The 24,831-nt window shown below is 43.2% G+C and overlaps 1 protein-coding gene across 1 annotated transcript in view; it reads right to left on the bottom strand.

Annotated features, from left to right (window-relative positions):
* LOC147663828 (GATOR1 complex protein DEPDC5-like) overlaps positions 1-24,831 on the bottom strand; it is a 585,638-nt gene that overhangs the window by 291,001 nt on the left and 269,806 nt on the right. The window contains exons 32-34 of the mRNA XM_086950176.1: positions 20,690-20,789; positions 13,578-13,640; positions 11,631-11,791 (exon numbers count right to left, since the gene is read on the bottom strand). Of these exons, the coding sequence (XP_086806302.1) occupies positions 11,631-11,791; positions 13,578-13,640; positions 20,690-20,789 (324 nt within the window). The remainder of the gene's footprint in view (positions 1-11,630; positions 11,792-13,577; positions 13,641-20,689; positions 20,790-24,831) is intronic.

Raw genomic sequence — 24,831 nt, forward strand, 5'->3', positions numbered from 1 at the left:
TGTGGTCCTTCAACATTTAAGGCGCCACGCACCAGATGTGGTCTTGCTTCAAGAAACGCATTTAGTTGGAAATTCATGCATGGCTATGCACAGAATGGGATATAAATTGGTTTGCTCATGCGGGGTTTACATCTGGGTCTAGAGGGACGGGTATCCTGATTCGCAAGGCACTTCCCTTAGTGATAGACTCTATGTGGACGGATGATAGGGGACGATACGCTGGGATCTCGGGTAGATGGGAGGGACATGCTTTGACCCTTTTATCGGTCTATGTTCCCCCGGGTCTGCAAGCTACTACTTTTTTTGATTTGGGGAAACTGTTGCTTGAGCTGCCGGAAGGATTTTTGATTATGGGTGGTGATTTCAATGCTGTAGTTGCTGGATTATTGGATAGATACCCCCCCACGAGACATGAGGCCTGCCCAAAGATGGTTACCTGATTTTATGGACGCGGTGGGTTTGGTTGATGGTTGGAGACTATTCCACCCGGATACGAAACAATACACCTTCCACTCGGGGGTACACGGCAGTCTCTCCCGGTTAGATTATTGTTTAGTCCCAGCGGATCAGGCATCCTACATCAGTGAGGCGGTTCATTTAACTAGGGGCATCTCTGATCATTCTCCACTTTGGCTTAGGTTTCGAATCGCTTCGCACTCGGCAGGTAGAATTGCCCCTATTAATCCATGGTATTTTCGAAATCCCAAAACTCGCAGAGACCTCATAAAGGCTCTGGATGATCATTTTGTAGATAATGAAGGATCGGTAACCTCTATGGTGTCACTCCAGAAGGCATTCAAAACGGTGATCAGGGGCCAAGCTTTATCATTAATAGCCGGAACTAAAAAGGAAAAGAATAAAGAAATTGTCGAGGTGGAAACTGAGATTTGGAGACTGGAAGAGGAATTGGAGCGGGGGGTGACGCGAGCCGGCATACATGTTTGAGACTAAAACAACATGAATATCACTCGTTGGTCACTGACAGAGCCAGAGCTCTTGACAGGGAACAGGAGGGAAGACTTTACGATCCCGGAGATAAGGCAGGGAAACCAATCGCATGGCCTGGACAAAAAAGAACGAGCCGGGCGCGTTGTCCCGGAGTTGATTACAGATGGTGGAGAATTGCTCATGGACCCGCAGAGTATAGTGGATAGCTTCATGAAGTATTTCCAAACAGTTTATGCCTCGGTTTTGGATCGCCAGAGGAGACTCTCACTTATTACTTTGGGATATACGGCTTCCCTCTAAGGAGGACTTTGATTTTATGGACAGTTCTTTAACCATTGATGAAATAGCTCTGGCAATCCGCGCGTTGAACTCAGGCAAGGCGTTGGGACGTAACGGACTCCCAATTGAACTGTATAAACTCAGACAAGATAGATTAGCTCATTACCTTAAAGGTATGCTTGTTGAGGCCCGGGAGAGGGGATGCCTGCCCAAAGAACAGAGAGTAGCTTCGGTGGTGGTGATCCATAAGGAAGGTAAGCCCAAAATTAAATGTACCTCGTATAGACCTATTTCGTTATTGAACGCGGAGCCTAAAATATTGGCTAAAATCATTTCAAATAGGTTAATAAAAGTAATTAGTGAGTTAATTCACCCGGACCAATCAGGGTTTATCCCCCATACAAATACTGCTTTCAATTTAAGAAGATTGCAAGGCCTAATAGCCAGAGCCCATACTCTGCGAGAACAAGCTGTAGTTGCTTCCCTTGATGCTACCATGGGCTTTGATACTGTTGAGTGGTCTTATCTGTGGACGGTCTTGGCTAAATTTGGATTTGGACCTGAATTAATTGGCTGGGTCCAGTTATTATATACTGAGCCGCTCGCCCAGGTAGTGGTTAATGGACGAGTATCGGCACCTTTTCAGTTGGGGCGGGGCACGTGGCAGGGCTGTCCTCTCCTTTTCTCCCTAGCTTTGGAACCCCTGGCGGCATGGATCCGCTGGGAACCGTCAATCCATGGAATTCGATGGTCTCCAGAGTGGGAGGATCGGATTTCATTATATGCGGATGATATTCTGCTCTATTTGACCTCCCCTCGGAAATCCCTCATGGTGGTATGCGATGTCCTGGTCTCTTTCGGTAAAAACTTCGGACTTTCCATTAATTGGAGGAAGTAGTTGCTGTATGTTCTTAGTGGAGAGACCCCGGTCCTAATTGGAGGAAGTCGTTGCTGTATGTTCTTAGTGGAGAGACCCCGGTCCCTCCACGAAATGTTCCCATCCAGATTACTATAAGTGGGTTTTAATATCTTGGTATCTTTATCTCCTTGGACCCAATGACTAGATATGTTGAAAATCTTCTTCCCCCTCTGCGTAGGCTTAGAAGTGACTCCGCCCATTGGCGTTGGCTCCTGATTTCTATGTTGGGCCAGGCAACCTTATTCAAGATGATGTCTTTGCCGCGCTTTCTCTATGTCCTTTAAAATACACTGGACGCAGTATCCGCGAGTTATTACCGCGAGGTTGAGAGGATACAACGTAGTTTGCTATGGGAGGGGAGGCCCCGTGTTGCCTTGGCCAAGCTTACACTCCCTTGGTATGATGGTGGTATCGCCCTCCCAGATATCAAACGCTATTACTGGGCCTCCCAGCTGGCTGCTATCAATCATGGAAAATATAGGCCCGCCGAAGATCCCGGATATGCTATGGACAAATGGCTCCTCCCGGGGAACAGTTATAATATGGCACTGTATTCTAAACCATTAAGATTCGACCTCACGGGACCGACAAAACACGCAGTAAAAATCTGGCATGATGTCATAAGTTCGCTGGGATGGAAAGACAAATTGACACGGCGACCACGCTTTTTGCTTCAGAAAGATTAGGTAAGCTGTGGAACACTAAGGGATTTGATAAATGGGAACTGATAGGGATATCAACTATTAAGGATGTGTGGGGCAAGGGGCGGATAAAATCATTCATAGAAATGCAAGCAGAGTTTGAGCTTTCAGACTCTGAATGTTTCCGTTATATGCAAGTCCAACATTCACTATCGGCTGCTCTGCCTGTAGATGACGAGCTACCGGAGGCCTCGCCTCTTGAGGACAGGGTCTTAGATGGACATCTCCCCGACAAAACAATCTCCCTGATCTATAAGAAACTCATCAATAATAGGGCTGACTTACTTAAAGAGTTTAGGGTTAAGTGGACACGACATGGAGTAGAACTAGATGATGAAGACTTGCAATTAGCTGTGTCCTCCCCAAAAGTGGTTGCTATTCCTGCGAGACAGCTTCTGGTACAGCTAAAAAATATTACATAGGGTTTATGTCACTGGTCCCCGCCTTGTGCAGATGGGGTTGTTGGAAGATGGGTTATGTAGACGTAAGTGTGGATTAGTGGGTACCTTTTTACATATCAGCTGGGAGTGCCACTATATGACCGAGTATTGGGGTAGGATTCCTAATACTATATAAGAGGTCACTTGTATCTCTCTGTTGCCGGAAGCACAAAGGTGCCTTCTCAATGTATGAGAGCCTACTGATTTTAACAATGCGCAGATACAGTGGATCACAATGAGCTATATAATTGCAAAAAGAAATATCGCCCAACAGTGGGGTGCCGAACTCCCTCCCACCCGTAAGAACTGGAAGAAGGTATTGGACTGGAGTATGTTCAGAGAAAAAAATGCGTATAGTGCGAGAGGGCGTCCCCGAAAATGGGCCTCAATTTGGACTCAATGGAATCAGTATAGGGGAGAAATTTGTACACCGCCAGAGGTTCAGTAATTGATGTGACCCCCTTCCCCATGATGCCTCTAATATGTGTATATTTGGGTTTTGCTCACCTCCCTCGTCCGCCTACCTCTCATTCTTCTAATGTGTTGAAGACTATAATGTGATTCATCTGTAATGTGTCTTTTTGTTTGATGCCTTGATTTAATAAAAAGAATTATAAAAAAAAAGTGTTCAGTCTTGCTGTGTTGTGCACTTGTAATTGTGTGCCCATGACATCTATGCAGACTGCAATATTTGTGTGCAGTGTAGTCCACAGGTGTCAGCTCGCCCAAAAAGGTCTTGTTTATGTTCCTTCCTCTTCTGTCTCTCTCGCACCTCAATATAGAGACTCCTACTCCTTAACCCGTTATCTTCTTTCACATCCCTCAGCATCCTTTCTTAAATCATGCCTCCTTCTATTGTCCCACTCCCTTATCGTCATAACACTGTACCCCTCCCTTGCCTCCTATATACGGGGATCTCTCTATAGCCATAACAACATCTACATAATGGCTCCTCTTTTATCAAATCCATTTTTATCAGGCGCTGCCATCCTGTCCCTGTTTTCCTGAAGACACTGCATGAAAAATGTCTCCCAAACGGTAAGCAGCAAAGGAATACAGATTGCATATACTTCTCTTTTCTTGTCCTAGCAAGTTGGCGTGAAGGCTGCAGTTCCATTACGGTATATTTGTATATTTAAGAAATGAAAGAAGAGGCCTCTGTGACCCCTGCCTTCTTTACAGACCTACTCAGCCCTGCTCCCCAGGGAAAATAGCTCTGTGACCCCTGTGACTGTGCATTTCCTTTTACAAAGCAGCCATTGTCCACACATAGCATGAGTAGCAGGGAAAACAAAACATGTTTCAAAATAGCCAGCCTATCTCGCATGTGAGTTTCCAGATGCGTTAATTTTATGTCATGCTCCCAATTATAATTATGTAGCTAAGAAGCTTTGTTGTAGATGATTCTAGGACTCTAGTAAATATTCCCGATTTCATGCCCTTATGTGGTTCCTTGTACAGGAATAAGAATCATACCCATATTAAGGGATCACTGAAATAATATCGACTACCAAAATATCGACTACCCAAAATATCGAGGAAAAAATATCTACAACCAAAATATCGAGTTTGTATGTACAAACAGGTAAGTACAAAAATATCGAGTACAAAATATCGTTGTAAAAAATATCGTTGTAAAAAATATCGACTTTACTAAAAACAATGTTTAATTACATTAATATAAAACATTAATTACTAAAATATAATTAACAATACTTAAAATAACTTTTAATAATTAAATAATTAATGAAAGTAAAAAAATAATATTTTTTTAATCATATTTCTTAAAACATATATATATATATATAGTAACAAAATTTAATTAAATAATACGCAATATTGTATATGTACCCCAAAAACCCAAAAATGACCCTGAACCCTAAAAATACCCCTTTACCCAAAAACTGAAAACTGACCCTGAACCCTAAAAATACCCCTTTACCCAAAAACTGAAAACTGACCCTGAACCCTAAAAATACCCCTTTACCCAAAAACTAAAAACTGACCCTGAACCCTAAAAATACCCCTTTACCCAAAAACTAAAAACTGACCCTGAACCCTAAAAATACCCCTTTACCCAAAAACTAAAAACTGACCCTGAACCCTAAAAATACCCCTTTACCCAAAAACTAAAAACTGACCCTGAACCCTAAAAATACCCCTTTACCCAAAAACTAAAAACTGACCCTGAACCCTAAAAATACCCCTTTACCCAAAAACTAAAAACTGACCCTGAACCCTAAAAATACCCCTTTACCCAAAAACTAAAAACTGACCCTGAACCCTAAAAATACCCCTTTACCCAAAAACTAAAAACTGACCCTGAACCCTAAAAATACCCCTTTACCCAAAAACTAAAAACTGACCCTGAACCCTAAAAATACCCCTTTACCCAAAAACTGACCCTGAACCCTAAAAATACCCCTTTACCCAAAAACTGAAAACTGACCCTGAACCCTAAAAATACCCCTTTACCCAAAAACTAAAAACTGACCCTGAACCCTAAAAATACCCCTTTAATTTAACATAATTAGCAATTAATCTATTAAATTAAATTAATTACCAATTACATTTTAATTAAATACCATATATTATTTAATTACCAATTAATTAATTATTACTACCAATTAATAAATTTACATATTTAATTAATTATAATTAAATTACTTCCCACCCTATTCCCCTATAAACCCACAACCCGCTACAGAAAATACATTATTTTAATTTACATAATTAGAAATTAATCAATTAAATTAAATTAATTACCAATTAAATTTTAAATAATTAACATATATTATTTTATTACCAATTAATTAATTATTACTACCAATTAATGAATTTACATATTTAATTAATTATAATTAAATTACTTCCCACCCTATTCCCCTATAAACCCACAACCCGCTACATAATAAAATTACACAATAATTAAAATAATCATTAATTAAAAATACTTATGAAATAAAATGACACTTTTCACACATATTATTACATAAAAACACTATAAATAATTAAATATTATTTTAAAAACTATATTTTTTACTATCTAGATTATATACTTGGATATTTTCACTGTCTATATTATTTACAGTCGATATTACTTCACTTACCTTAAAAACGATATTTTGGCTGTCGATATTCTGTCTAGTCGATATTTTGTCCAAACGATATTTAAAACTCGATATTCTGTCCAAACGATATTTTGGAGTCGATATTATGTCTGTGCACCCCATATTAAGACATAGCCCATGCAGTCCAAATACGGCAAGGCTACTCCCATTGACTCCTACAAAGCACAATGTGTTCTTAAACAAACCAAGCCTCCAGCAGCCCGGGAATTCCCCCTGCTTCTGTATTGTTTTGTCCTAGAACTCCGAGAGTCCTGAAAGAACTGCGAGTTCTTAGTGACGTCTTATGTCCAACCTTACGTCAAACTCGGCACCTTCCAGGTATAAATTTACCAGCATCTGCCTTAAGCAACACACAGTGGTTTTAGGCAGATCGGCTATCTACTTGCCCGACGCCCTGCTGATGCGAGTACCGAAGGAAGCCTACCCTCCCTGCTGATGCACTGAGAGAGACGCTGTCTTTTATCCTGCTGAGAAATCCAGCTCCAGTGTTTCCCTGTCACCCTTGCGGGTTGCTGGGAGATCGAGTCCTGAGAAAGAGAGCTCCTTCATTCTATAACCAAGGTACGGAGCTGATTAGACTCACAGAGAATTCTTGATTCAGATTCTTGGCAAAAACTGTAACTCGTCTACTCCTTCCCTGTACTAGGCTTAGGTTAGGTACACCGGGATAGGCATATCTTAGAAACACCAGTTGAGTATGTTTAGTCTTTATTTTATCGTTGTATGTATTTATCCATTTTAAGTATCTTATGGCTTAGAAACCATATAAATGCTTTTACAGTATTATTTCATAATAGTCATTTTACTGTACGCACTTTACTTTATGACAAGTATTGCAACTGTGGCAATTCACTGCTCTTGCATGAGAAAATAGACTGCTCAATAAATACCCTTTTTATTGAAAACGCCAGTCTCTCTATTTCTCTACACTTCTGGTGAAACTAAGCATGCACGATTAACTGAGTGAAATAGCTATCTATTGTTTCCGCGACTCTGGAGATATACTACTATTCTGGGGGAGCAAAGTTGTCATGTTTATGCGGTTGTCAGAAACTAATCCCTTCTTGTCTATTCAGGAAAGTTAACACCTTCTTGTTTACTAGAGAAAGTTTCTAGTGACCTCTGAGCTAGCTGGCATTTCATAATTAAGTCTAACATATTCAATAGAGACCTAGTCGACCTCAGTCCTACGTCTACACTGTTGTTTATGTTATTCCAATGCGCAGAGCCTATTGGGAAAATAGGAACTACACTACAGCTTATTTTTATTGTTCCCCATGTATTTTCTAAGCTCTACCATATCTCAAATAGGCTGCCCCAAGGCACCCCTATCACCCTACAAATACTCCATATTACCAGGGGGCTGTCAATAACCTTATAATGTACACATTATTACACAACAGTTCTTGCTTGTTTTAATGGCGATTATAACAGACAAGTCCAGTGAGCACATCCAGAAATTTCAAATGAGGCCACGACCACTTGCAAAGTGAACAAGCATTTGCAATGCAATAGGTCTCACAGTTGTGAGAGTTTGAACTATTGGCTTTGTAAATGGCAATGCCTTTTAATTACGTGTTGGTTTTTAAAACATAAATGAAAGGGATTGTCATTTACAATGCCAATAGCTTAAACTCTCGCAAATGCGAGACCTATTGCATTGCAAATGCTTTTTTAATTTTACCTTTAACACACATGCCTTCGCTACGTATCCCGTAGTAAAAGAATGTGTGGTAAAGGCTATGCGTGGTGACCATGCATGCATTGTAATGCTTGCGTGGTTAAGGCTATGTGTGGAAACGGCCGCGTTGTGGTGGCTCTTTCCCATATGAGGAATAGAAGCATTGAGGATCGAGGGGAGGGTTTCGTTGATTGGGATGAGTGCATTATAGAAGGCTTGATGGGGGCATGGGTTTGATCGGACAACAAAGTAAATGCAATTCCTGGTGTCTGCAGTTTCATTTACAGAGATGGAGGGCCACGTTATCAGAGTCAATTCTTCATCCACGACAGGGACACTTGTTGCAAGGGCCAAGTGGTCCGTTTGAGGGTTGAACAACCTATATATGGATGTGATTTCGTCACAGAAATAGTCTAATAGCTTCCAGCAGAGGTCTGGAGAGGGAGTGCTATTATTGGAGGTGGCTGCAGGCATGATGAATTCTTTGATGGTGGTGAAAAGTTGCTTGTTGTTGGTGCCGGTATCGGTGCCGATGCTTCTGCGAGGGCTAAGGGCTTGATTTTCCAGATTTGCTGGTGGTAGTGCCTAGGGGTGAATATGAACGTCTCTTTGTCCACAAAGAATAAGCTTGCTCTCCACTTGCATTCTAGTTGCTTTCACTGCCATTTCACCAGCTTGAGGTCTTCTGTGTACTAGCTTGCTTGTGTTTTTGTTGTTTTGCCACGCTTTGGGAGGGGCCAGTGAATCGGCATAAGCAGTGATCAAGTTGTTAAGGTTCTTGATGTCTTGTTTGTGGGTATGGGTCATTGTGCAGAAAGGGCAGAGGCCCAGTCCAACCTTGGAAGGCTTTCCAACAGTGTCCAGCAGGTTCCACAGTAGTGGGTCCCTTGTGACTTGGGATAGAAATGCTGAACCTGATGAGTGTGTGGTCAGTCAAGGTCAAGGGTCAAGATTTGTCTAACTTGATCATTTGGAAGGTGGTGAAAATTGGTGCAGAAGGGTTCCAGCGACGTGGGTGGGTTTGATAACGTTCTGGGCGAGGCTGAGGTTGCAGAAATGTTATAGTAGGTTGATGGAGTTTGAGTCGGTGGATTGAGTTTGGTTCGTTGAGGTCTTCTAGGTGAAAGTTTCGACCTCCTATTAGGAAGAAGGTGCTGGAGTCGATGGCAAAGGGTGCCAGAAAGGTGTGGCATCTCTGGTGAAGTTGGTGTAGGTCCCAGTGGTCTGTAGGTGAGCTTTTTGCATGCATAGGGTGATAGTGTTTGGGTCGCTGTGAACCTCTAGGTGAAAGATTAGACCTCCTATTAGGATGGAGGTGCTAGAGTCGATGGCAAAGGGTGCAAGAAAGCTGTGACATCTCTGGCAAAGTTGGTGCAGGGTCCTAGTGGTCTGTAGATGACCGTTCTGCATGCAATGGGGGAAGCTGGCTGTGATTTGAAGTTTGAAAGTAAGATGTTCCTTGTAGCCAGCCAGGATATCTGTGGTGTTGGTGCACCCTATGGTGTCTTTGAAAATAATGGTGACTCCGCCTCCGGGATTGTGGGGATGGTCTTGTCTGACAATGTTGTAGCCGGCAGGGATGTTCAGATCAGAGGTTTGGTTTAGGTAAGTTTCAATGAGGAAGAGTAGGTCTGAGCATGGGAGTGCAGCAGGCCTAATATCTCCGCGTAGTGTTTGCTCAGTGAGCAGGTGTTGAGGAATATGTATGAGAGTGTTTGAGCTGTGTTGGGTCTGTGACTGGTTTGTGTGTGAATGGGTAGGTGACGAATTGGGTGCTGCTGGTCCCGGAATGGTGAATGTTGGGGGAAGGAGTGTGCAAAGAGAACCTGCAGATGTTCCATGGAACATGCAGTTTCACTTTCCTTTCACCTGTTTGGGCCTGCAAAGCCCGAGTATTCAGTTTTAAATTTGAAAAAGCTGCTCCCAATGACATGGAACCAGTCTGCAACACATAGCCCCTTCTTTTACTTTGTTTTTGTATCACAAAGGATGTTCATTTTAAAAATCTGCTGAGGTCCAAAGGGCACACTTTGGCTATAAGTCTCAATTGAAGACAAATAAAATGCCTGCACTTGTGAGGAACCAAACATTGGAAAGACTGTGATTACACTTGAGATCCTTCAAGAAAGCCTTTAAGGCCAAAGATTAACCTTTTCTGATTAGGGTCACAAGTCTTCACAGACATTCCTACTCTCCATCACCCTAGGTCATACTTGTTTTGGTCATTTCCCCTTACCATACATGTCTGGTACACCATATATTTGTGGTTAAACCTGCCAAGTTATCTACTCAATTAATCACTTTTAGGGAGCCCACCACCACACAATAGTAGAGGCATTAAACCAGTATGATGTGAGCCCTTGAGTGTGGGATTTACACACACATGCAGAAATATTTCTGCACACGCGATGCAGGAGGTAAGAGACTAGCTCTACAAAAGGTCCTTCAATAAATACATAGAATATTAACCTTGATTTTTTTTTGTATTTATTTTTGGCCTCGTCCTTGTGCACACAAGCCACATTGTGGTCTCCACGATAGGAGAGATAATTTGTACCCATGTTTGGCTTCACAAACTTCCTCCCCTGTAAACATGATTAGGCTAGTCTGTTTAAACCATTTTTTTCAAATAAAATTTGGTTACATCTGAGCTCATTCGAATTTCAACATTACTAAGTTTGTATGATTTAGAAAGGAGTGAATTATCCCCAGACGATCCTCATCAGAGTTTCTTCCTGACCTTGCTGGAAATCCCTGCACCAAACAATGTTGTGCCATATCAAATACCCCAATGAAATAATGCTGAAATGGGGCAGTAACCTGTATGCAATCATTCTAACGTATCACACACAGACATACTACTCCAGAAATTCCGCTTACTCCAAGCTCCCTTTATGGGATATGGTATAATGAACCATCATGTACATTACACACGTACGTTTACTTTTTTTAGGATGAGAGGTAACAAGTTTAATGTGTAGAAAACAAGAACTTCTTCACAGCTAGCCTACAGTAGTTCTACTAGCCCAAAGCAGTTTCTTTTGCAAAAGAACACACTACTGAAAGGGAAATGCATGACACAGAACAATGTCCTGGAAAATACCACATTAGTCTACAAAAACGTATCCACCCTAAATGGTTTCCAGGGGGAGATGGAGCCTAACATTACCCCTGTCCCATGGAGCCTTCAGCCTCCACAAAGGAAGGAAGCAATAATCACCTACACCAGAGCGGAACCTGGACACGGACTTTATGTGGGAAAGTAAAAGTCAAAGTGGGGGAGAGGGCAGATGAAAGGATAGTACCAGGAAAGTAATACAATTATTAAAGGAAGCATGGGAAATGAAAGAGGTCAAGGAGGCCTTGAGAAATGTTTACTTCTATCATATAGTGGAAGCAGTGGTGTGGAAATGGATATTGGGCTATCCGAGATGCCGATAATTCACTTTTCACAATGTAAGCTCTGCTGAGGCACGATAGAGCAGAGATGTGCTGCCATTCATAACATGCTTTCTTTAAAGCAATCCTCACCTGCTCTCCGTAGCGCACACTGTGCCTGTTCCTTGTTCCCCTGCATTCCCAGCATTGCTGATCCCCATTGGCAGGGCACTGCACTTGTCTGCAGATTGAAAGGAATTCACCACCACACTGTTGTTATCAGGAATTAGAGGGGCAGTCTGGTCAATAGAAACCTGTACAAAGTAAATAAGGTATTACAAGTCATCTCTGAAACACAGTCCACAACAGATTAGGGGATATCGAACATAAACATACATAAATGAAATTCCACACCCTTCGGTATAAACATGCAAAAGACCACATGAACACAAATACAAGCAGCCTCACATTCCACTCCTGTTCACCATGAAAGACTCAACCTAACTAAACTGCAGGCACAAAGACATTCCCACAGGGGACAATGGAATCCAACATGGGTTGCCCATACATGTGTTCAAAGGTCTGAACTTGGGCCCTCAGGCAGGTTTCAAACCCTCAACAAACAAGAGTTGAAGAAAGTGAGAGATTGGGCAAAAAGAGGGAGATTAAGTACAATACTTGCATGGCCAAAGTACATAAGGATATGTGGCAGGCCAAATCAGAGGGCTTTGTGAGCTCCACCTTGAAATACAAACCAATTGGTCACTCCACACACGCACCCACATAATATTATCAATACCACCCCACCACAAGTCTGTTAAAAAGTGCACAACTGACACCTAAAATGAACTCAAATGGACAGTTTTCACAACAAACCCAACCAACAAATCCCAAACTTCCTCAGTGTTACAAACCTCAATAAATCCCAGACATAGCATTAAACATCCAAGAACATATCCAATATAGCTCCATCCTACCCGATACAGTTTCATATCAACTATCCAGACTCACTGTCCTTATAATAATGTCTTCTTGTTAGCATTAAAGGGTCCCTGTATTTACAAGAAACCATTCACGCAACACTTCCACTAGGGCGGTGTGCCACATGTTGTAGCATGAGTGTAGAGATCAAAGTGGTGGGATCAAAGGTTAGCGAACCAAAACTCTACCTAGCGTGCGTTACACTCATTTGTAGATGTGACTCATTGATACATACCACCATTTTACAACTATCCTTAAACTAAACAGCACCAGTATACACCTGCTGCAATTTCAGCGTGCTAAAACATATATAATATATATATAATATATATAATCCACATTTGTCAAGCGCGAACAATCACCCGTAAGGGTCTCTAGGCGCTGGGGGCCGTCGGGAAGATTAAGCAAGCTATTGCCCAGAGTCACATGGTGCTGAGCTAATCTGCTGTCGGAGCCGGGGATCGAATTGTGATCCCCAGATTCCAGCATCAGACGTCCTGGCTGCGGCGCCACACCTCTCCCAGCAAAACCAGCAACTATCCATGAAGCCAATACAGCTCATATATACTCAGAACCAAGAATGACATCAGTGTCACAATCCCATTCAAATCTACTTACAAAGCTTGTAAAATCCAAAATACCTTCAAGCAATATCATGTTACAAACTTAAGGAGGTCCAGCTAACCCGCCCACAACTACTGCTCATATGATGCAAACCTTGTGACAGTCCCATGGCCCTGTTTCTCCCTTTTTCAGAAACAATGATGTTCTGTGAATATCCCCATCTCTTAAAATGACCAAATTTCAAGCAAAGCTGGGGACCACTGTAAACAAGATATTAGGTTCAGCAAGTAAATTAAAAGGTGGTTGCTGTACATCCTTACCTCAGCTAACCTTGTTCTGTTCTCCATCTCATGCTTAGGTGGGCTGGGCCAGCACCATTAAGTGATAAGGGTTGCAGCAAGTGCTATACTAGTCTTATCACTCAATTACACACTCTCCATTTTTCTCCCAATTCACTATCACAGCAGAAACACAATCAAAAGCAGTCAAATAATGAATTCTGGCTTCCAGACACAAGCATTGTGTTGGAGGATCCATGATCCCACTGATACTGACCTGTGGGTTGAAGGTGGGAGCTGTGCGAGGACTACGCACAAACTCCATAAAGAAGGCCCCATCCTGGCACGGGTGCAGTGTGAGCAGGAACGTGCGAGCAGAAGGGAAGCAGAGGAAAAGTGCACAGCAAGACAAAGGTTCAGAGAAGGAGGTGGAAATGTGGAAAACAAAGGAGGAGTTATAATAAGAGAAATCGCGAAACCAACACCAAAATGAGCATGAATGACAGAATGCAGAGTGACAGTGCAAACGTCTCGGGGTTGCTATTTCCCAACCCACCCATGTACCAACTGTAAGAAACACCAATCTTTCTCTTTTTTCTAAACACAATGCGTAAACTACCTGTACCCATTTTATTGCGCAGCATGGATTGAGTGAGAGGATGGGTCACAGGAAAATGGGAACCAGGGAAAGTGAATTTGGCTATGTTGTGTCAAGAGGTGTTGGGCTCTGCTTGCTTTCTTATGCATAGAGAATTTGGCGCACAAGCTCAAATACTCCCATTACATTGGTGATGAGTGGCCCCATCTAATTTTTAGTAAGAAAATAAGTTACTTACCTGTAACTGTGGTTATTCAGTATTGGTATCTTTCATAGATCTACATGATTGAATCATTCCCCGTCATCGAAGTGGGAGTCCAATGGTATAAAAATCAAGCAGTAAAAAAAACTATCATAGGCTACAATGGCGATGAGCCTTGAGCTTAATAGCGTATATATGTCCTTTTTAAAAAAGAAGCAAACTTCAACTATAACCAATCAGCTGCTAGCATCCTCTAGAACACTCCCAAGATAGACTGAGTCCCTCAGATTTTCCAGCACAAGCGGAAGCAATATCCCAGGCATTAGGAGATCCTCTTCGGGGAGGAGGATGGGTCACATGTGAAACTATGAAAGATACCAATACTGGATAACCGCAGTTAGAGGTAAGTACCTTATTTTCTTATGCAGTATTGCGGTATCTTTCAAAGATTCACATGCTTGAATCAGAATAGCAAGCAGTATCAAGATAAATGTAAGTAACCTTAGTGGATAGTGGGTAACATGATGTACATTTGCAAATAATGCCTTAAAAAGTGTAAGAATAGAAACAAATCTATCTACATATGTAAACATGCAAACATCTTCATTATGTACAAGGAGATAAGCATTTAAACATAAAATTGTTAAATAAGAGAAAATGAGAGAAAGGTTAAGCTGTCACACATCAACATTAGGAATGTATAATCTTTGAACATAAAGAAAAAACACTCGGAAGTGATCAATAGGAGATGACAGTGTTCCGCCTTCATCTTGGTGAGGACTCTGGGAATCACTGGGATGGGGGAAAGGATTAACATAAATCACGGACCAGCACATAGAAAGGGCATTCCCCCACGACTCTGTGAGAAGAAATCAACTAGCGTGGAACAGGCATTTTGTATTGGTTTCTGTCGCAAAGATATTCAGCACTGGTTTTCCCCACAATGAGAATATTCTGTATAAGCTGCTGCTGGTCGAGTTCCCACTCATGGCAGTTGTCTTTGGTCCTGTTCAGGGCATCCACAAGAATGTTCTGTTTTCCGGACAGATGTTCAGCCTTTAAGGACATCTTGTGAGCTCTAAGCCAATCCCAAAGCTCTTTGACTTTCTGCGATAGCGTGAGAGATAGAGTTCCTCCCTGTTTGTTGATATAATACATGCTGGTCATATTGTGGGAACAAACCAGCATGGAGGAGTTGGCGATCCTTGGGAGGAAAGCTTGCAGGGTGAGAAAAATGGCTTTGAGCTCCAAGCTTTTGGCGTGTAGAGACTTTTGACTTGTCGACCACCTTCCCTGGATTTGAAGGGCTTGAATGTGCCCCCTTCTCCCAGCCGTCCTTAGTGATGATAAAATCTGGCACTGGCGATAGAAACATGAGGTGTTGAGAGAGATGTGGTATGTGAGACCACCATACCAGTGTCGGTAAAATCAGAGGAGAGCTAGAGATCAAGTCCTCGACTAGATCCACTGGAACTGGAACTCCTCTTGCAGCAGTCTTATCTTGAGGAACGCTAAGGGGACCCAGCTTATTGCCGAGGAGATCATGCCTAGTTCTTGGGAGAGGAAGGCTTTGTTCTGTATGGTGTTGAGATCGGATCCAAGTAATGTCATGGTTCACTGGAAGTGGTGGAGGACTTTTGCCAATTTACAGTGAGGCCCAGCTTGCGAAACATTGAGAGACAGTCTTCTGTAGCTTTGGCAGCTTGTCCTGGCGTTTGGGCTTTTAGCAGCCAGTAGTCTAGGTAACAGAATGACAGATGATCTTGCATCCTGAGTGCTGCTGCTACTGGGCCAATACACTTGGTGAATATCCAAGGTGCAGACTTTAGACCGAAAGGGAGGACCTTGAATTGGTAATGAGTACCATTTCACTCTGAAACAAATATATTTCTGGTATTTGGGAGGAATTAAGATATGGAAGTAAGCATTTTCTAGGTTTAATGAAGTCTCAGCTGTTGAGGCAATGAAGAATGCTGCAGAGAGTTACCATCCGAAAGGATTGCTTGCAGAGGAATTTGATGAGTTTCCTGAGATATAGGATCAGTCTCCACTCCCCTGATTTCTTGAGGATGAGGAAAAAATGGAGCGTAGAACCCTTTTCCCCTCTGCACTGTTGAGACCTCTTCTATTGCCCCTTTTGAGAGCATAAAAGAGCTTCTTTCCACAATAAGCGAAGACGATGGGGAGGGGCTCCCTTTGGTGGAGTAGTTGGAGGTCTAGCTGTATACTCCAGGGTATGGCCATAGGTGACAAGGTCCAATACAAATTTGTTTAAGGTGATGGCTTGCCAATGAGGGAGGTAATGGGATATTTTCGCACCAATGGGATGAGACATTGTCGTAGCTGGTACCTGGAGAAGGTCACTGCTTGTGACCAGTGTCACGGCTCAGAGGGAGTGGTCATCTGTGAGGCCCTTGCATGCAGAAACCAGCTGTAGAGAATTGTCGATTTTTTTTTTTTTTTTGTATGTTCTTATATAGCGCTCGACTACCCGGAGGCATCTCGGCGCTTGCCTTGGGAACCCGTCCTGGCTTTTCCCTGTGAGATAGCCCCTAACGGGCATCCCCAAGGTGAAAGCCAGGCATCCCGCCGCAGGGGGCCGTTGTGGAGATTAAGCAAGCTTAATGCCCAGAGTTGCAGAGTGTGAACCCATGATTAGGTCAGGCACCGAAGCGAGAATTATCGAGTCCGTGGACATTTGAGCTCAAGACCCTGCCGCGTCGGGAATTAAACCCTGGTCCCGGGTCTGACCTCTGCTTCAGGGTCTGCCTGCTCTAACCAGTGAGCCACACTTCTCCACGATAGGATTGGTGCTGGTATCCTGTCCTGTACACTGACTGGTATGACTGGTTATGTTGTGAGCACTGTTATGCACCCCTATTAGAGGAGAAATCACGACCAGCACCCTTCTGAAAGGCATGTTGCGGTATTGAAGAGTGTCTAGAGATTTTGCAGTATAGGTGTCTGTCTTAATGGCAAGGAGAGCATCTTCGATTTGCTTGCCAAATAGTGTGTCACCATTGTAAGCCATGTCCAGTATTTTTCATTGGACCTCAGGTCAAAATGAGATCACCTTTAGCCACCCCTGACGTCGTACGACAGCTGCGCAGGCTAGATGGCGAAAGCCTGTGGAGTCGATGTCCATGGCGCAGTCTATAATTTCCGACGCTATCCGTTCACCATCCAGCAAGATTTTCCTTGCTGACAGTCGTTTGTTCTCAGGTATGAGGTAAATGATATCCCTGATATCAGACCACATCTGGCGGTCATAGCGGCTTAAGAAGGTGAATGAGTCGGCTGGCCGTACCGTGATTGCTGACATAGTTGAAAACCTTTTTTTGATGTTATTCAGACAGCATCCCTCCTTGTCAGGTGATGCGGAAATAGGAGCATACAGGTTTTTCGACCTCCGTTGCGCCGCCTGCGAAATCATGGAGTCAGGCTTGGAATGTCCTGTCAAGCATGACAGAGAGTCCTAAGGCGTTCTGTACTTCTTGTCTATGCATGGAAGGACAGATGGTATATCGGCCAGGTTGTTCATAATCTTTACTCCCTCTTGCCAAATGTAGTCCACTATAAGTATAGAGTGTAACAATATTCTAGCCTGCACTTTGAAATTGTAGAGGAAGTAGTCAGACTACTTCACAGACATTGGAAGGTGAAATCTGGTTGTGGCTCTCCATGAGGTTATGGAAACCTCCACTATCCTTGGGAGGTGAATTGGTCTGATGAGGTGGAGGTCGGACGGAGTTGGAAGTACATAGTCGCCCCATTCATTTAGAGATGGTTGACCTTCTGGAATCTACCCCGCTTCTTTCTCCTAGTCTGAGGGATGAAGGATTATCTATGAGCGGTAGTGCTATATGAGATGCAGGTGTCATCCTAGGTATAGCGTTCTCAGAGGAAGGCTTGGTGGAACCAGAGGGGTAGCAGGTGGTGGTGATGGTGATTCAGCAGGGAGCTCTTCAAAAGGCTGCAGAAAATGCCTACGATAGTTCGAGAGCATGGCCTGAAGAACCTGTACCAAAGAAGCAGGAAGATGCGAAGAGTCCCGCATAGGTCGATGGTCAGAATAGCATCCTCGAGGCTTACAGTACCTTGGAGGTGGAGGATAATACTGCTGAAAATATTGACCTTTGTCCTTATACTCTTCATCTTCCTCCTGACATTTGAGATTCAGCTCTAAAGGAATGAGAGCTGCGTCAAAGTGGACGCCGGAATCCACCAACCTCTCAATATACAGAAGGCGGTTAGAAGGCAGAGGTGAGACCTTGATAGGTGAAGTAACCTCAGGGCAGAGGGTGGTCCTGGAGCTCTTAGAGATTTTTATTGTCATTTAAGGAGGCATTGGTAGTGCCGTTGCTGAAGGAATTACCATGGTCAACGTCGCTGACGAGACCACCAGCGACGGAGATGATGTCGACAGGATCATTGCCGACAAGGCAGTCATCGATGGGAGAGTCATCTGAACCATCAACGGCAGTGACGTCAACAGGATCGTAGTTGATGGGGGCATCAATAGGAACTTAGTGGGTACCTGGACCTTCGTCGATGAGATGGGAGCGTCAAAGGCTGCTGTCTTCTCCGTTGACAGAATCAATGACGAGATGGTAGCGGTGGTAGTCGACAATCGAGGTGTCTACGGAGAACTCGTTGTCGACGGGGATTTTGAAGCGGATTTATGCCTCATTGGGTCGGTAGAGGAGGTATGGGAGTGGTCTTTCTCTCTGGCAGAAGGTGTCAACGGACCAGGTAAAAAGGTTTCTGAGGAGAAATGTTTCTGTTTCTCCATTTCTTGGAGCTGGGAGGCTGACGGGGAGGCTTGATAGATTTTCTGGACTTCTCCAAAGCTCCTTCAAGAGATCTAGCCCTCTTCTGAGACCTGTTTTCTCACAGGGGAAACCCAATAAACCCTTGTAGGCTTGGGCAGTTAATAGTTCAAAACATAAGGTGCTACAAGGGACTTGTTTCAAAGACGTTGACTCTTAGTTAACGAGTGGTTTCACAATTTCACACTCTTTCGTATCCAAAAAGAGTCATGAACAAAGAAAGACAATAAATGTATTGAGACGAACCGATGGTGATTTCTCCGTGTTGCCCGAGTTTTTGCTGAAATAGAACAGTGCACTACTTGGCCTGGACTAACGAATACATTTGAAGGACGTGGGCTTACATCCGCCTTGTTATAAGATTGCCTCACAGACCGCTGGAATACTTAAACGCTGCCCCCTCTAAACACTCTCTGGGAGTTGTTTACAGCATTGAAACATAACATCGTCCTGATGATGGTCTTATCGATGAACACAACCAAGACCGAAACGTCGACATCTTGCTATCATCTCCTTTAATGCTGTCGTCAGACGCCAACTTACAACCACGTTTTATTGTTTAATCTGGGTTGTTTGCTTGAATTATTTGGAGCTGATACTCAGGGTTATGAACCATAGAACAATGTATTGTCTTTCTTTGTTCATGACTCTTTTTGCTTGAATTGACTTATGTCTACATCCCTTGTCATTTTTACTAAGTAAAGATTTATTTCAGAACAAACCCTCTTTTTCTAGCTCTGTTTTATTTTTACCTTCCTTGCATTTATGCTGTTTTTGAAACAAATTTGATATCCTTTGGATACGAAAGAGTGTGAAATTGTGAAACCACTCGTTAACTAAGAGTCAACGTCTTTGAAACAAGTCCCTTGTAGCACCTTATGTTTTGAACTCTTCTGAGACCTGGCTGAGGAATCCCTGTCCTCTCAAAAGATGTTTTCTGAGTCTTATGAAGGTATAGGAGTAGCCTAACTTCCCTGTCCCTCAAGGTTTTTGAGGAGAAAGCTTGGCAAATCGTGCACACCCTTACCTCATGCTTGGTATGGAGGCAGTAAAGGCAGTCCTTATGTGGGTCATCCACATGAACTCTCTTGTCTTGCAGGGTCATAAAGGCCTTTACTATCAGACATATTAGGAATATCCAAGTTGAACAAAGCTTTTTAAATGAGAATACTAGGCAGAGCTCAGGGAAACTCCCTACACACGACGTGCAGTGAAAATCTGCGCGACTCAGCCTCTCTTGGGAGTGTCCTCTAGGTTGCTAGCAGCTGACTGGTTATAGTTGAAGTTTGGTACTTTTAAAAAGAAGGCATAGATAGGCTATTAAACTAAGGGCCTAGAGCTATTATAGCATATAATAGTTTTTTATTACTATTTGATTATGATACCATGGGACTCCCACTTTGACGACAGAAAATAATTTACGCATGTGAATCTATGAAAGATACCCCAATACTGAGTAACTGGAAATATAATGATCCAGAGAATATAGGCTTTGACTTTTCAAATGTGATAGTAACCTGTGGTGCCTTTTCCTGCAGCACAGTCCTTTCTGTCCCTGTGACTTTCTGCTTTGTAGCAATTTTGAAATGGCTGCACGGAGTACTTGCCAGTTCTTATCATGCAAAAGCAAAGCCCTAGGGGAAGTTCTCAAAGTTCTGTCAGTATGTGACATCAATCTCATGTCCTCTGCTTACCCTCTTAACTGCTAGCATAATCTAATTTCCCCACTTGTAAACTCTTTTGCTCTCTCTGATACTCACCTTGCGAGGGCTGTCCACATAAGGGGGTGTGAAGCCACTCTCTGCAGCCTGGATAGAGCTCTTGGATGAGTGCATGGTGCCTTGCTGTTCACCCAGGATTCTGAAATGATAGACCAAAATAAATGTAAACATTTTCTGCAACATATTTCGCCATGTGAAGAGAACCAAGCACTGTCTGAAAAACAAACTGACATATAAACTCTGTCCTAACTAAACGGTTAGAACACCATTAGCTGAATCCTATACACAACATTCTGCCCCAAACAGCACGTTTTCATGGGATGATCCTAGGAGTAATTAGAGGAAGTGTACGCACAATATCTATGATGAAAAAATATTAGCAAGGTAAAGAGAATGGATTTTGTATACTGAAACAGTTTTCTCAAATTTCACAAGCTCACCCCTAATGAACAGGCACGGAGAGGAATGTTGGTGTGCGGAGGGGAACAGGAGCCGTACTCCTCAGTCTTAGGACTCCCAGGCGATCAGGCTGAGAAAGCCCTCAACCTCTGGTCTCCAGTGTAGTCTGTCACCATCATGTACAAGGTTGCATCATTGTATCCGTCAGAGGAAGGAAATTCGGTGAGACCACAGTCACTGTGCTTTAATTGCAGAGGAGTCCACCACCATAATTACATTTGTATTCACCAACAACATTCTTACCTTTGAAGCCATCCAACATTAATGACTAAGTCAAATACACCTGACACCCCCCAACCCTTCTGCTATCTCAGCAATCACCACCACCTCCGCCCACACATAAGGTACTTCACACACCAGGATGCAGATGACAGAGCTGATCTAGGTCCAGAGGAATAATGACCACTGAGGCCAATGCGTGGATGTATCACTGCGTGGAATGTATAACTGCATGCCTTTGTGCTTGCTACCCCAGATCTCAAATGCTGCCACTGGCATCTGTCTTCCCCCAGAAATCCTAGAATGAACCCAGTATCCTCTATAGAAATTCTAACATGCCTCAAAGTGTGCAGAAATCTATTCAGAAACAGGAATGGCTGGGCATAAACAACTACTCACTGTGCCACTGGATTTAAGCTAGCCTGGCTGATGAAGGGTATTACCCCAAAACCGGTCCCAGGATGCTTGTTTCCGGTTCACAGTAGGCCTGGCTTGGCAATTGGGGCTGGACTGTTTCCATGAGGCACAGGGCCAAGACTGATTTGCATAAAGCTGAGTCGGAACTGGGGTGGCGAAGTGAGTGTCTGAAAAGTTCGAGCGCTCCGTCCATCGTCTCTTTGTGTTTGCGCTGGGCATAAAAAAATGTCAACTCACTGGAGCAGGCATACTGGCAGTGTATGCTCTGTGTTACATCTGAGGATCATATTTACAAGAGGCGGCAGCTTGCTCACTTGACCTCGCACCCAGGGAGGAGAAGACAGCATGATTTGGGCTCTTGCGTATGGTGCGAAATCTTCTTTCATTCCGGCCAGCAGACATCTTTGTTCCCACTGTCGCGGTCAGCTGGATGGTATGCTTGTGTTTTGCGCCAGTGAGAGGCTAAGAGAGTGTGAAAGAATATCAAACATGGCCTGCTCCGTCTACTTATGAAATGCCAATTCTGGAAACCACAGTTCTTCTGAAACAGTGGTTAGAATTAGCCTTAAGTCTACCCCTATGCAATTTGGTTGCCTTCTCAATGTTCTTTGCCTTATGTTTCCCACCCAAGATGGTGTCAACCTGTTTTCTTGTGAAGCCTTTTCCAGCCTAATTCATATGTAATGTGATTTTGGTCAGAGAAGAATGAATCGCAACGCATTAGGTCCCTAGTTTTTTTGTGCATTTGTCATATTTAATGCATTATTTCTCCTCAAATTTGCTCTCTATTTTGATTAGCAAGATTCTTGTGGGATTCTTTTTTGCTGAACTACCTGATTCTGGGCTCAATTTCTGCTCTGCATTTAAGCTGGCTCTGGAGCCTTGCTTATCAACTCCTTATCATCTGCCATATTCAATCAAGACATACCGATATCAGCAAGGTAATTTTCTGCCCTCTGCGGCTGTTCCTCCAAATTGGGACACTGTTAAGGAGACACCTGACACCTTTTGAATATGTATTAAGTGCCGGGTGGCACCAAGGATATTGAGAAGAGTCACCTTTTTCTCTGGCAATCAAAAAAGAAACTAGAAAGACTTTTACAGCATCCTGTCCTTGATGCCATGCTGTCTAAGATTAGAATGTGCCAGGGGAAATGTGTTTATCACCTCTTAAGCCCTATGAATAACAGCCTGGTGTTCCTGGGAGGGGAAATGAGCAACTGGCACTCCCCTAGCTCTCTCTCTCTCTCCTCTCTCTCCTTTAAAATTCTAACTGCATCTCTTGGTACTAATTTACAAGCACTTTCAATAACTTCAGGCTCAGGAGTGCATAACTAATCAATATAACTTGCAGCTTAGCAAAATGAAACAGCTTGAACATGAGGAACCTGACTAGTACATAATAGACTGGAAAGGCTGCAAGGGAAGTGGAATAAGTTGTATCAATTCATCTTATCCAAGTCCCACCTAAGCCTGTCAAGCCAAATTAAAGGACCAATCTCAATCAATAAATCGATAAATCAATCAAGTGGCTTGTAAAGCGCGACTTCTCACCCGTAAGGGTTTCAAGGTGCTCCATCAAGTTCTACATCAATCAATAGAGCTTGATTAGTCCAAGATGACACAGATACACAATAAGAAGCGAAAATCCTACTAAAGCCTCTATATCAGTCATGTTGCCCCCAAGATTACCTTAACCGTAGCAATATTCTTAAGTTACTACAGGCCCTTTCAACTAATTTTCCATTTTCAGCTTAGACGATCTTTTTTTGCCAAGAAAGGTCGGTGAATTAAATGAGACAACTAAACTGATGCTCAATTACAAGGAGGCAGCAGCCAATGGCCTGGAACAAAGAGATGTGTCAAAGGTGAGGAATAGAACATTAGGCACCCTGAATCAGAGAGCTACCCAGTTATTTGCAAAACCACCAAAAATTCCCTTCAATGGAACCATGCTCAGTCAATGAAACTCATGCAGAAGGCACAGTCCACACTGGCGCTTATTCTTTGGTGGTCCTTCAAGCTTCAGCTAATAACACAACTACGTATTCTGCTCTAAGGGGTATTCAACAAAGCTCTATCAGGGTAGAATCTGAGGTGATTAATGTAACGGTGTGTAACTTGGGTAGCCTCTCCTATATATTGAGAAATGCATTCTTCAAAGGGCAAATCGACTGGTCCTGGAATCCAGCAACCTTTAGGTAATCTAAATAAGGAAAAAGAGGGAGCATTTGTGCAATGACGCAGACTTCCTTAACAATTGGAAATGCCCAGCCCAGAGTCCCAGTTATACTTCAGATCAACGAAATAAAGCTCTGCTCCTCCAACATCACTGATTGGGACCAATTTAAAATGCCGAAGGAAGCAATAACATACATGAAGTAATTTAACCTCATTGCCCAGAAGAAACCTGGTCTGGGGCCCCAATTTCATTGGCAAGATATGAATAATTTGTTTCTCCAATGTCAAAAAAGCCACAAAGTGACGAGCAGCTGGGGGTCTGTTGATCCTATGTTGCACAATGCTGAACTGTAAAGTATTGCAAATTAATACAAATAAACCATGGATAGTGGGGATTTCAACAAAAATGATTGTCGTGCCACTGGATTCAAGCTAGCCTGGTTGATGGTGGTGATACCCTGAAGTCAGTTCCAGGATGCTTGTTTCTGGTCCAGGGAGGATCCCACTGGGCAGTTCGGGCTGGACTGTTCCCACGATGAGTAGGGTCAAGACTAATTTGAATATGGCTGGTGCCAAACTGGGGTGGGGTAGTGACCAAAAGAACAATGGATTTAACCCTGATCTCTTGACTGGGGGTGAGTGTTTAATTTATTTAGCATTCCATCCATCATTTGTTGCAGCAGGACTTTTCGCCCCTAAGTGGAATGGGTATGCCCAGAGGTGGATTCCTAGCTCGCTGTGCCACTAGATTCAAGCTAGCCTAGCTAAGGAGTGATACCGCAAAACCGGTGCCAGGATGCTTGTTTCAGGTCCAGGAAGGACCCAGCTTGGCAGTTTGGGCTTGACTGTTCCCTTGAGGAGCAGGGTCAAGACTAATATGCATATGGCTGAGTCCAAACTGGGGA

The sequence above is a fragment of the Lissotriton vulgaris genome, unplaced genomic scaffold (assembly GCF_964263255.1).
Source record: "Lissotriton vulgaris unplaced genomic scaffold, aLisVul1.2 SCAFFOLD_474, whole genome shotgun sequence".
Taxonomy (NCBI): domain Eukaryota; kingdom Metazoa; phylum Chordata; class Amphibia; order Caudata; family Salamandridae; genus Lissotriton; species Lissotriton vulgaris.